This window comes from Petromyzon marinus, chromosome 1 (genome assembly GCF_048934315.1).
Source record: "Petromyzon marinus isolate PM22_M1 ecotype Great Lakes invasive population chromosome 1, UKy_Petmar_22M1.pri1.0, whole genome shotgun sequence".
Taxonomy (NCBI): Eukaryota; Metazoa; Chordata; class Hyperoartia; order Petromyzontiformes; family Petromyzontidae; genus Petromyzon; species Petromyzon marinus.
This window is the reverse complement of record NC_133667.1, coordinates 4875628-4889525: the sequence shown is the minus strand read 5'-3', so window position 1 is coordinate 4889525 and position 13898 is coordinate 4875628. Positions and strand designations below refer to the sequence as shown.

Genomic DNA, 13898 nt, shown 5'->3' with positions numbered 1-13898 from the left:
CTTGAAAAGTCTATTAACTTCTCCCTCCTGAAAGGAGATAGTCGTCTCTGTAGTATTGGTGGGGGATGGGGCCTCTTGGGTTGGAAGGGGTGGTTCAGGACAGTCCAATTGTCTTTCAAATCTACAGTAGAACTCGTTCAGGTCGTTGGCTAGGCGGGAGTCGTTAGTGGTGTGGGGGGCTCTGGGTTTGTAGTTGGTGATCTGCCTGAGCCCTCTCCAGACAGAAGCAGCGTCGTTTGTAGAGAACTGGTGTTTTAGTCTCTCTGAGTACAGTCGTTTAGCCTCTCTCACCGCTTTGCTAAACCTGTTCTTCGACTCCTTGAATCTGTCTCTATCTCCACTCCTAAACGCTTCCTCCTTCTCCAACCTCAACCTTCTGAGCTTTGCTGAGAACCAGGGCTTATTGTTGTTAAAGTTTACCCTGGTACGTGTTGGGATACAGCAGTCCTCACAGAAGCTGATGTAGGACGTCACAGCCTCTGTGAGTTCATCCAGACTATTGGTAGCAGTCGTGAACATATCCCAGTCAGTACAGTCTAAGCACGCCCGCAAATCTTCCACAGCCTCACTGGTCCACTGTTTAGATGTCCTCACAGCAGGTTTACAGAGTTTTAGTTTCTGCCTGTATGCAGGAATCAGGTGGACCATGGCATGGTCAGAGTGTCCTAGTGCTGCTCGGGGGACGGCGTGGTAGGCTCTACTGACTGTAGTGTAGCAGTGATCCAGAGTGTTCCCTTCTCTGGTTGGGCATTTAATGAATTGTATGTATTTGGGGAGTTCGTGGCTGAGATTACCTTTGTTAAAGTCGCCAAGTACGATAACCAACGAATCTGGATTTGCTCGCTCCACACTCAGAATCTGATCGGCGAGCATGCGTTGGGCCTCTTTAACCTGAGGACAAGGCGGCAAATAAACTCCGACCAAAATGAGCGACGCGAACTCGCGAGGCGAGTAAAACGGTTTACAGGTTATAAAAATTGATTCAAGGAGTGGAGAACAATGTTGCAGAATCACTGTGACATCTACACACCAGCCACTGTTAATGTAAAAACAAATACCACCGCCTTTCGTCTTGCCGGAGAGTGCTATGTCACGATCCGATCTTACAAGATGGAATCCTGCTAGTTGTAGCGAAGTGTCCGGAATCAAATCACACAGCCATGTTTCCGTGAAGCACAATGCAGAAGCTGAAAGAAAGTCTTTGTTTTTTACCATCAGTAGCTGAAGTTCATCCATTTTGTTGTACAGTGAACGTACGTTGGAGAGGAAAAAGCTCGGAAGCACTGTTCGGATCCCGCGTCTGCGTAGCCGTACTAGAGCCCCCGACCGTTTACCCCTTGGGCGGCGTTTCGTTGCTTGAGCAAAGCCTAGCGCGGCATTGACTAGAATGCCTACTAATTCTGCCGCTGGAAGCAGAAAAGTAGGAATTAAATCCACAGGAGTTGTTTCCCTGATATTTAAAAGTTCGTCTCTTGTTAGAGAACTCCGAAAATCTTGGCAAAACACTGAATTGACAGACAAAACAAGACAAAACAGGGCGCACCGACCGGCTGAGGCTACCATCATCAGCGCCATCTTCGCACCAGCACGGGTGTGCTGAACAGCAGGACTCTCTCACCAGCACTGGTGTGTTGAACAGTAGGCCCCTCTCACCAGCATGGGAGTGGTGAACAGCAGGCCCCTCTCACCAACACGGGTGTGATGAACAGTAGGCCTCTCTCACCAGCATGGGAGTGAACAGCAGGCCCCTCTCACCAACACGGGGGTGATGAACAGCACGCCCCTCACACCAGCACGGGTGTGATGAATAGTAGGCCTCTCTCACCAGCACCGGTGTGATGAACAGCAGGCCCCTCTCACCAGCACGGGTGTGTTGAACAGCAGGCCCCTCTCACCAGCACGGGTGTGTTGAACAGCAGGCCCCTCTCACCAGCACGGGTGTGTTGAACAGCAGGCCCCTCTCACCAGCACGGGTGTGCTGAACAGTAGGCCCCTCTCACCAGCACGGGTCTGTTGAACAGCAGGCCCCTCTCACCAGCACGGGTGTGCTGAACAGTAGGCCCCTCAACACGGGTGTGCTGAACAGCAGGCCTCTCTCACCAACACGGGTGTGCTGAACAGTAGGCCCCTCAACAGCAGGCCCCTCTCACCAGCACGGGTGTGCTGAACAGCAGGCCCCTCAACACGGGTGTGCTGAACAGCAGGCCTCTCTCACCAGCACCGGTGTGCTGAACAGCAGGCCCCTCTCACCAACACGGATGTGATGAACAGCAGGCCCCTCTCACCAGCACGGGTGTGCTGAACAGCAGGCCCCTCAACACGTGTGAGCTGAACAGCAGGCCTCTCTCACCAGCACGGGTGTGCTGAACAGCAGGCCCCTCTCACCAGCACGGGTGTGCTGAAAAGCAGGCCCCTCTCACCAGCACGGGTGTGTTGAACAGCAGGCCTCTCTCACCAGCAAGGGTGTGCTGAACAGCAGGCCCCTCAACACGGGTGTACTGAACAGCAGGCCTCTCTCACCAGCACGGGTGTGATGAACAGCAGGCCCCAAAACAGCAGGCCTCTCTCACCAGCACGGGTGTGATGAACAGCAGGCCTCTCTCACCAGCACGAGTGTGTTGAACAGCAAGCCCCTCTCAAGACAAAACAAGACAAAACTGGACAAAACAGGGCGCACCAACCGGCCGAGGCTGCCATCATCGGCGCCATCTTGAACTCCAGGTTGAACCGGCTAGCAATAGAATGTGACTGCTGAAATTGGGTTCATTGGAATGTAAACTTGTGCGTTGAGGTATTTCTTTGGAATGTATAAATAAGTATATGACTCTTTTTGATTATTTCGGTAAAGTCACGTAGAAGGGAAATAATAAAATAATAAAAATATAAAACAATAACATAATTAAAATAAAACATGGAACTCGCTCTAGGGCCTAGACTTCCCTTCTGCATGATGAAAATAATGAAAATTAAATCAAATTTGAAATTTGCATAATTTATCCGAAATTATGGTAATTAGTGTAATTATGCGTATGAATTAGGCTAATTCGAGAGATAATCGTATTAATTTATGCGAGTGGGTGTGTTTATGATAATGCGGGTCGTTATGATAATCGGGCCCAGCCTCGGTGACCAGGGTTGGGTTATCAATCGGGATGAGACAATTAATCGTATGCAGTTATGCAGGTGTTGTGAGTGTGAATGAGGGAGTCAACTCGGCTCCGTATTATCAATAAGGATACGATTATTCTCGTTTTAACAAGTACTGAATGTATTATGTGTGTTAGTGTGCTTATGATAGGTCCCCCAAGATTCAAATCTCAATCGCAGAACAATTCTTATGCGGAATTTCGGAAAGAATCACACACAACCCTTCTGCTTTATTCAATTTTATTTTTTAGCTAAACTTAAATTTTTGGATAATATGAGAACTCTCAATCTCGGAATTTCACAACAGCATTAACACGGTACACATCACGATTGCGTTGTTTCACTTCGATAACGGAACCTGTGGTTAATTCCCGATGCGTAACGCAATTAATCGGTTGTTGAGAGAGAGATTAAAACATGCAGAACTATTCTACCAAAACCTTATACTTAATCATATGCAAATTCGTATACTTGAATTGTTACACAACACGGCACTCGGTCATTGATCATACGCGACCCTTAATGCAAATTCTTGTCACGTTGTCAACCAGTAGGACGTTTGATTATTATGCAACTCAATGACAGCAGTGTTTTTCGTTATCAATTGATTTTTAATGCACCACCTTGGAGTGGCAACCCTTCTTGATTATCCCATATGCGTATCGTGTGTCTTCTTTATCACTGGTTCAATTATTTGCGTAAAGCAGACGCCGAGGTTGGTATCTCTTGTGTCAAAAATGTGTTTGTTCGTTGCGGAGCGGTGGGGGAGTGAGGGGGAGAGTGTGGGGGAGGGGGTGGGGCATACGAACGGCTTTGTTCTCTTGCTCGGCGTCTCTCACGTTGGATGAGCTGCGCCGGCACGCTCCCTCTCCTTGAAGATGCGCAAACGAGCTCGTGCTGGTTCGCTGACAGCAGATTCTCTCCACTGCTGGATGACTCGTTCGAGGCGCTCGGTTGCTGGTTTGCTGGCAGCAGATTCTCTCCACTGCTGGATGACTCGTTCGTGGCACTTGGTTGTTGGTTTGCTGGCAGTAGATTATCTCCACTGCTGGATGACTCGTTCGAGGTGCTTGCTTGGCTGCTCGTGCTGGCAGATACAGGCTCTTTCCGTTGCTGGATGAGCCACGTCGCACGTGCTCTCTCTCTGTGGAGATGCTGACAGGCCAAGCTTTCCACTGCTGGATGGCTGCTGCATGCTCTTGCTTGGCGGCGCTGGCCGCGCTGCAGCTGGAAGCTGGCACTTGATGTAGGAATAAGGTTTTGAGTGATACTTCGTCCCTTCGGCTCTGAAATCACTTTCGTTGATACATCGCGACTCAGCGATCCTAGCTACTCAGCGAGGCTCGCGCCGCTACGAGCCAGCCGTTTTCTGCGACTGCTCGTGTCGTCGAATTCCTTGATCTGTTGATCCATCTTGACTGAACTTTTTGAAATGCGGCTGACCATTATATTAAAAAAATCTCCGCTCCGCGCAGTGAAGGGGGTGGGGGCGTGGTCTGTGTGTGTGTGTATACGTGCGTGTGTGTGTGTGTGTGGCATTCCACAAGCCATCTGCGTTATACGATCCTGGGGGGGAGGGGGCGACCTTCCTTCCCTGACTGGTTTTATTGTTGTTTATTACTCATCTCCTGGACTTTCTGGTTTAATGGCCCTGTTACGATGGGCATCTGGTTTTCTGTGCTCGGCTTACGTGTTTCTTTATTTATTAAAAAAACATATATCTATAAGCAAATATTATTAATATCAATTTTGGAAAAGCCTTATATATCCAACATACCGAAAGAACCAAGAAGATCAATCCCTGCAGTCACGAAAGCATTAAATCAAAAAGTATATGACTTTTCCATTTAAATGTAAATAATTGTGCATTCATGCTGTGTTTCATTTAATAGATTCTCAAGTCCCCAAGACTGGGGACATTGCAGGTGACCCCTTGGAGAAACCTCTAGAGTGGCCCAAACACCAGGATGGCAACGTGTTTATCCCCTACAACATCTCCATCGCATTCAGTGAGTGCAGCACATGGTAGACTTCATGGCATGACTTGAGCCTAACCAGAGGACTTCACTCAAAGTGTGGCCTCTTATCCATCATCGACTCATACTCAAACCTTCTATGGCGAATGTATAAGATGGAATCTGATTGTAATTATTGGGATTATAATGCCACTCTTATTAAAGGAGGATAATGAAGCTGCTTTCAATATTTATCAAAGAAATGTGAGGTGACTGAGATTGAAAAGACATTCCTTTGGCAAGGAAGTCAGAATCTAAATTCGAAGAAGACTAGGACACCACATGGCTCAGCCAGGAAAGGAGAAGCCATCTCTGTCTTTGGTGCAGAAAGGAGCACGTGAAGGATTTGAAACTGCGTGGTAATTTCTGTGCTGTCAGTGCTGCTGGTGTCGTTTGGATTACAAATTGTATTGGCGACTCTCGCGAAGTGCCAAGTTAAAAATAATATAGCACAATATTACCTTGATATACAGCGAGAATAACTAAACGGCAAATGTACAATTATATTTAAATGTGACAACCTGCAGCCGTGTTGCAAAATCATCAACGTTAAGGCCATTGAATTAGTGAGGCAAAGGCTCGTGATGCACACCTGGACTCAGTGTCCTCCACTTCTAAATGTTCTGGAGGGATTTTATTTGGTTTCTTTAACCCCGGGGTCAGTTCTTTCTCAATGACTTCCAAATAAGGATATTCAGTAGATTCAGAATCAGAATCCAAATATTTATTAATACTAGATATTGTCTTTGTGAGTGTCCCATGATTGTCTATGGTAGAGCCAGTTTGTGATATTAAAAAATGTGTTCGTGAAAAGGAACCAATTGGCATACACTGCGAAGAAATTATAATTGTTTGTATATTAGCAACACTTTATTACAACCGACAGAATCACACTATTCATTGACTTTAGTACCCATTGAGGGCATTGGATATGATTGGGACTTTAGCGGACAATGCATGTGTAGTGGTTCAACGCTCGCATATTCGAGAATGACTGTATGTCTGCGCTGGGTAGCCAGAAGAGGCGGTTGGTGAGCATTATCGCGGGGATGTCAAGAGCAGCTAGGGTCAGGATGACCGTTGGGGTAATTCGGTTGGGGTAAACAAGGAGGGAGGTGGACCGGAATTCAAAAGACCGGTATCTGCCAATCATCGAGGGTTCTTCTGGAGAATGTTCTGGAAGGGGTCGCGAGGGATATATAAAGCGGGAAAAACGAGCCCGAGAGTCAGTATGATGAAGACAGAAGACAAGAGACGCTGAAGCCGGACCCGCCAAGGTAGTTAGAGTATTATTGGGCGAGAGTAGTCCTGTGTGGACCTGGGTAGGCTAGGATAGGGTCGCTAGGGGTAAGCACAGTCCGTACGTCGGCACGCTTGACCCCTGGGGCTACCGTGGTATCAACCCACTGAGACAGCGAGACACGGGCCCCATACAGATCAGGAGTAGGACGCTAAAGGCGTGAGTGCAGTCTGTACGTCGGCACGCATAACGCCGCGGCTGCCGTGGTGTCAACCCGCTGAGACAGCAAGAGCCGGCAGCCGGGAGGGGTGAAACAAGGAGAGTAGAGAATAGGATAGGGAAGGAGAGTAGGGAATAGGATAGGGATGTGGCGAGTGAGGGAGCGAATGAGCCACGGGCGACGGATCCTTGGCTTAGCTAAACAAGTGTTATGTAAACACACTGTAATAAAGTGGCCCGGACAGAAGACAAGAAATCGTCTGCCTTTATTTACAATACTACACATGCAATTAAGCAATTATTTTTCCAGAACACATTTAATCGTTCGTGTCTCAGTTGTTTTAATTTCTCTTTCTTGTTTTCCTTGAGGATTCTTCCCTGGCACGGCTCAACTTCAGAATTCCCAACCATCGTTCATTTTTCGATTTAAAGCTTTCGTGACTGCAAGGATTCATCTTATTTGGTTCTTTCGGTAAAGTCACGTAGAATGAGAATAAAATAATAAAATAAAATAAGACAATAAAATTCTCACGACGTTTCGGCCACAACACAAGTAGCCTTCTTAAGGTGAAAGAACAGAACTGTCGGGACGACAGAGCTTCAATTAACGCTGTTAAGATTCGCAGCGTCTTTTTAAGCTCGGTGAGAGGCGTGAAGAGCCTTGACAAAGGAGTTTACATATCAGAGCACGAGAATTTAGCATTGAAATAGCAGAGGGGTTAGCTTGTGACAGAAATAGCTGTGTTAAAGTCAAAGTTTACATATCAACAGAGGCATTTAGTATATGGACGCTAAAGGCCTCCAACTAACCAACTATCAATTGTAGATTTGAAGGTTTCGTGACTGCAAGGGTCCATACTCTTTGGTTCTATTCGGTAAAGTCACATAGGTAAAAAATAAAACAACAAAAATCACTACGTTTCGGCCACAACACAAGTGGCCTTCATCAGGTGAAGGGACCAGACTGTCTTGAGGACAGCGCTGGAGTGAACACAGCCAAGCTCAGACCGCGACCTTTAAGCTTGTGTGAGAGGAATTAAGGTGCCTTGACAAAGGAATTAGCGTAAAAATTAGCATTCAATTGGCGGACTTAGCATGGTGAACGGTGTAGAGGAGGTGAACATGCGCAGACCGGCGAGGGGGGGAGGGGGAGTTTACATATTGATGGTGTGAAAAGGGAATTTAAGCAGCTGCGAAAGTTTGGGATACCACTACTTGAAAAAATATACTGTACCATTGAAAATTAGTTTAATGTTTGGTTCGATTTAGAACATCTTTCCAATGGTTGCTTAATTTGAAACCATCTTCTCGGTTGAAATTGTGTCTGTGTTTGTAAATCTGAAGTGCCTCGTGGACAAATCTCTGATAAAAAAACCCGTGGGTTTGCATAGAACCTTGGTATCGGAGAAAACTATATCGTGATCACCCACAGCATTGTAACAGTGATCAGCTACGGCAGAAGAATTCGTTCTGCCGTGTTTCAAATCTGATTTGTGCTCGCGAATTCGATCAGAGACATGTCGTTTCGTCTCCCCGATATAGCAGTCACCACAGGTGCAGATCAATCTGTAAACTCCGGGATACTGTAAGTCAGGAATAACATCCTTCACGGAAGGGATCAGGTCACGGATTTTGTGTACTGTATTGAACCGGACCAGGATCTTGTGTTTGTTTAGAATTTTGGAGATCTTTTTAGTATCGCCTGCTATATATGGCAGTGTGATGGTTTTGATCGGAGTATCAAGTGGTTGTTTCTGTATGGAGGGAGAAACAGCTTGGCGGATGGTACGGTCAGAGTATCCATTCCTTTTGAGGGCCAGATGCACATGTTTTAATTCACTGGTCAAGTGGTGTTGGTCCGAAATACAATGAGCCCTGTGGTATAACGTTTTGATGAAATAATTATTTTGCGTCGGGTGGTGGTGGGAATCAGGTTTCAAGTAGGAATCTGTGTGGGTGGGTTTCCTGTAGACAGAATGTCCCAATGAGCCATCAGGTCTCCTCTCAAACAGAACATCCAAGAATGGCAGCTTGCCATCTTTCTCCACTTCCATGGTGAATTTTATGGCGGGGTGTCTGGAATTAATGTGGTCTAGGAAAAAGTTCAAAGCCGGGAGGCCATGTGGCCAAATGACGAAAGTGTCGTCTACATATCTCTTCCACAGTGAAGGTCTGAGGGTGGAAGTCTGGATGGTGTCTGATTCAAATTTCTCCATGAAAATATTGGCTATCACTGGTGTCAAGGGGGATCCCATGGGGGTACCCTCATTTTGTTTGTAGAAGGAGCCATTCCAAGTAAAGTAGGTATTGTTGAGGCAGTGCCTAACCAGTGCAGGTGTATCGGGGTCTAGTCCATGTTGGACCAAATTTTCAATTATTTCAATGGTATCAGGTACTGGGACCTTGGTGAACAAAGAGACCACATCGAAGCTGACAAGGAAATCGTCAGGGGACAGTACAACGTCTTTGACCATAGAGACCAATTGGGCTGAGTTAAGTACTGCTGAGGCGGTCTTGCCAGTGAAAAGCAGCAAGGTGTCTGACAGAAAACGGGCTAGTCTATAGGTAGGGGAGTTGATCGTGGATACGATGGGTCGTAGTGGGGTGCCTTCTTTATTAATCTTGGGAAGACCATAGAATCTAGGGGGTCTTGCAGCAGAAGGTTTTAGGGAGGGACGTTTATTTGGGTCGATTAGGGAGGTCGAACTTGTGATGATCTTGTTGGTTTTTATCGCTAGGCTATTAGTAGGGTCATTTTTAATTTTTGAGTATCTTCCATCGTTGAGCAGATTCTGGATTTTGTTGTTGTATTAATCTATCATAAAGTAAACCGATGTGATAAAACGAAGTCTATATCACATCAATATAATAAATGTACTTAATATATTCTTCAATAAGCTGAGCTATTAATCATACAGCAACTGGTGAGAATTTTATTGTCTTATTTTATTTTATTATTTTATACTCGTTCTACGTGACTTTACCGAAAGAACCAAAGAAGATGCATCGTTAATTTCTAAATTTATTATTACCCTGCTCAATCCAATAAATGTATTAACTCTTGTCTGTTACAACTTCAGTCTTGCTGTTTACTGCTGGCCGCTTGGTGTTTTGGCCCTTTGGGCCTGTGCTCAGCTACAATGATAAATACATATATGTTGGACCGGTAGCTCAGATAACTATTACAGATTTTGTATGCGTTTGCTTGTAATGCAGATTGGTAATATCTCTGGCATAATAATGAATAATGTGCCCGTGCAAGAAATGTGATTCAGCGTAACTTACAAAGCCCCTCAACTTGTCAACCAATCAATACAGAATAATTTGTATCCATATCCATCAGAGTCCGTGGCAGGATATGAGTAGGAATCCTGTCCCAGGGTGGGGGCACTTCGCACATCGTGTTTGTTGGGTGACTCGTGTACGGGAGGCCCCACACGCCCCACGCGTGTTCCGCATGCTCGGTGCGGAGGAGGCGCCATGGCTGCGGCGCTGTTCAACCCCAAGCCCCCTCCCTTGTGCTTGCATGACCACGCAAGGCCGTGCCAGCGTCTGCCTCTAATTGGGATGCGTTGCAAGCGTCTCGCTATGGAAACAGCCGTCTGCAGAAAGCTGCTGCTTGGAAGCAAGAACGCCCACGTTACGCAACAGATAAAACACTTCCTGCATCATGTAAAACCTTCAGCAGCAGCCAATCTGCTTGGCTGATCCATCCATTGACTGTAGTTACTCGATTATAAATATCTGGAATAATCGAACATATTTGGTTAATTATGCACACCATTGCCTTGTGAATGTATATTCGTTAATATCAATTTAGAAATGTGTACGTACAATTATGACTGTTTTTGTGCCTTTACTGCTGGATGAGGGCCTCCCCACGCCATGCAGGTCATGGGGGTTATTTGACCACACACCACCACCCTGGTGAAGGCGGGAAAATGATTCGTGGGATCAGAGAATCAGAGTACAGCACTACACTCCGCTGTGCAAGATGTAGCACAACCGCAAAACTGCCTATGATGACCAGGTGTGCATGGTGGTCACCCATCCAAGCGCTATCCAGGCTTAAATTGCTCAGTTACTGAGATGACAGTTGTGCTGTGGAGACGACAGTTGTTCTCAGAGAACGGATCTCTGACTGGCGCAAAATTTATGTTCCTGTTCTTGTTACTTTTAATGTTGCCCGTGCTGCTGCTGCAATTTCTGGCCTTGCTTTCACTTCCGGTGTCCGATCACCCGGCTTCAGTGACGGTGCTTCTGGGATACGTTAATTATTGTACACGTTCCAGTTCCTCTCCACCAGTAAGGATTGGTACAGCAGATGGAGTTTCATTTTCTCTGCTTTATTTCCATTCCGTATGCTCTTGCCACATTGTCTAGTTTAGTTGTTGCATGTTCAAATCTTATGTTGTTTGATTGTTCTTCCCACTTCATTGAAAACATCAGTTTCATCTTGTTAACTATAGAAATATTAACTTGGCAAATGTAATGGCTTCATCCATACATGGCACTGTTTTATCAGGCTCCTGTGACAAGAGGACCATTGAGCAAGCCTTCCAGGAATTCCGCGACAAAACGTGCATCAGGTTCACTCCTAGAACACAGGAGGATAATTACATCAACTTCCAGGCACTGGACGGGTGAGTGGGTGCTGTTATGTGTGTGTGTTTGCTGTAGGTGTGAGTGTAGGTGTACCTGTGTTTACTGTATGTGCTGTAGGCAGAAGCGGTTGTGTAGCAGTTAGCGTGCTGCGCTACGAACCCGGCGACCCGGGTTCGATTCCCGATCACGGCCAACACCAGTACGATTATTTGAACTGGTCCTGGGCCTCCTCTAGGTCGACTCAGTCTCAAATGAGTACTTGGTGTGGTGTGTAAACATCGCCACTGGGGAGACAAAGGCGGCCGGGCGTGGTGCTGGCCACCCACCCCCTCGTGTGCTGTGACAGCCATCATAGGTGCTCGCTAATAGCACTTGCCCAACAGTCTATTACAGGCTATACGGGGGATCTTTTGTGCTGTAGGCATTTGTGTAGGTGTACCTGTGTATGTGTATGCTGCCTGTATATCAGTCGGTTTGTCTAGTTGTGCATGCTGTAGGTGTGTTTGTCGTCTTGTATCAGTATTCTTCAACACTGACCAAAATAAATGAATAATTCGCCACCCACGCTTTATGCAGCCTTTCATGTTTATGTTCCTAGGGTGAGGACTGAGGTGAGGCATGGCTGTCAGCCCTTGTATAGACCTAGGCCTCAGGCTTTATATAGGTTAAAGTTGTGTAGTGACCAGTAGCGTCACTACTGTGTACACACACACGCACACGTGTGATGTAACTATGCGGGGGAGCGTCACTACCACGCAGGTCTACACACACACATGACGTCATCCCGGCTGGAGGTAGGAATGACGTCAGGGCCGGTCCTGGACTCGGGAGGCCACGGGGATGGTGTGAGGCCGTGGCCAAGGGCCCGGAGGGCACCCTTGGGAGCCTGGGGGGCACCTTGGGGGCCCGGGGAGCACCTTGGGGGCCCGGGAGGCACCTTGGGGGGAACGTGGACAGCAGGGAGGCTTCGAGAGGGTTCTCGAAGGAAGGCGTGACCGGGGTGAGGCCCGGGCACGCTGGGGCCCATATAAGCAGCCTCCTCACCAGGTTCGAGGCTGCCCGTATCAAGAATGAAGATGCATCGTGAAGACGCCAAGAAGAGTCAAGCCTCCAGTCAGTGGGCCCGCCAGTAGCCCACCTCGCTGGGTCACGCTAGTGTATCTGAGAGGCAGTGCTAAAAAGTGACGGTGTGTGTCAGAGTAGGACGGTGGTTACCACCCTATGTAATGTGTTTGTGTTAATAAAGAGTGTTGCCTCCCAAGAAGGTGTGAGCGCCTATTTGAGCCCACTACAGTTGTATTAGAATAACAATTATTATTTATGATTATAGTTCATTTAATACATTTTTAGCAAATACAAAGCTATATATAAGACCTCGTCACAGATGCGTTGTTTCTCTGTGTGTCTCTGTGTGTCTCTCGATGTGTCTCTCCTCTATGTTGTCTCTCTGTGTGTTTGTCTCTCTCTGTGTATGTCTCTCTCCGTGTCTGTGTTTGTCTCTCTCTCTGTATATGTGTCTTGTTCCGAGCTTGCATTCACACCTGATGACAGTTGCTTGTGTTGCAATTGAAACATTGTATTATATTATTTCTTTTATTTTCTTTCTACATGACTTTACCGAAAGGACCAAAGAGTAATTCCTGCAGTCACGAAAGCTTCAAATCAAGTTTGAACCACCTGTACGGGGAGTATTTCCACACAACTCATACTTAACTTCAAATTCAGCAATCTTTGGAAGAACGTAATCAACAAGGATAAGTGTTAACTGTTGTGTTAGCCAAGTCTCTGTGTTGTATTGCATTACATTTCTAAGTTTACTAGGTTTTTTTTTCTTTCTCAAACTTCTAATTTCTCTCCCCTTGCTGCTCTCATGGACATGCTAATGTCTCTCCTCCTGCCACTCTCTAAGTTTGCTAGGTTTGTTTTATCAAACTTCCAATTTCTCTCCCCTTGTCGCTCTCATTGACATGCTAATTTCTCTCCCCCTGCTGCTCTCATGGACATGACAATTTCTCTGCCCCAACCCCCCTCTCTCTATATATAAGACCTCGCCACAGAGGCGTTGTTTCTCTGTGTGTCTCTGTGTGTCTCTCTCTGCGTGTGTGTCTCTATATGTCTGTGTTTGTCGGCAAAACAACCCCCTACCTCCTCGCGGTGCCGGACGGGCAACTCTGTCGTGGACAGTGCTGTGGGGAGAGGGCCAATTCCGATTGGCCCTTCCCCTCATGGCGTATGTGACCACCACAGTTGCTTAACGGGGGCTCTGGTCGGGTGCGAGGGGCTGGTAACCCCTCCACCTTCAAAAAATTACCACGAAACCACGACTTTAATATATAACTAATAAGCTTGTGCCGGAGGCCCCGGGGACCAAACCCCAATTGGCGGAGCCAGGAGATTAAATCTCTAGTCTCGGGGCTCCTCCAGAAACAACGAAAAACCACTTCGTGTGGCCACGTTAAATGTTCGAACGCTCACTGCGGAGGAGAGGCTGCCATTCCTCTGTTGGGAGCTGGACCGGTACCGCCTGGATCTCTGTGGCATTCAGGAGGTCCGGTGGATCGGTTCTGGCTCCTGCCACCATGAGGGGTGGACTGTCCTCTACTCGGGGCAGCAGACTGCCAAACAACAGGGTGTGGCTCTTCTTTTGAACAAAAGAATGAAGGGTGCGTGGG

At 47.0% G+C, this 13898-nt stretch overlaps 1 protein-coding gene across 1 annotated transcript in view; it reads left to right on the top strand.

Moving 5' to 3' along the window:
• LOC116941453 (uncharacterized) overlaps positions 1 to 13898 on the top strand; it is a 176782-nt gene that overhangs the window by 127800 nt on the left and 35084 nt on the right. The window contains exons 23-24 of the mRNA XM_076054086.1: positions 5040 to 5156; positions 11147 to 11264. Of these exons, the coding sequence (XP_075910201.1) occupies positions 5040 to 5156; positions 11147 to 11264 (235 nt within the window). The remainder of the gene's footprint in view (positions 1 to 5039; positions 5157 to 11146; positions 11265 to 13898) is intronic.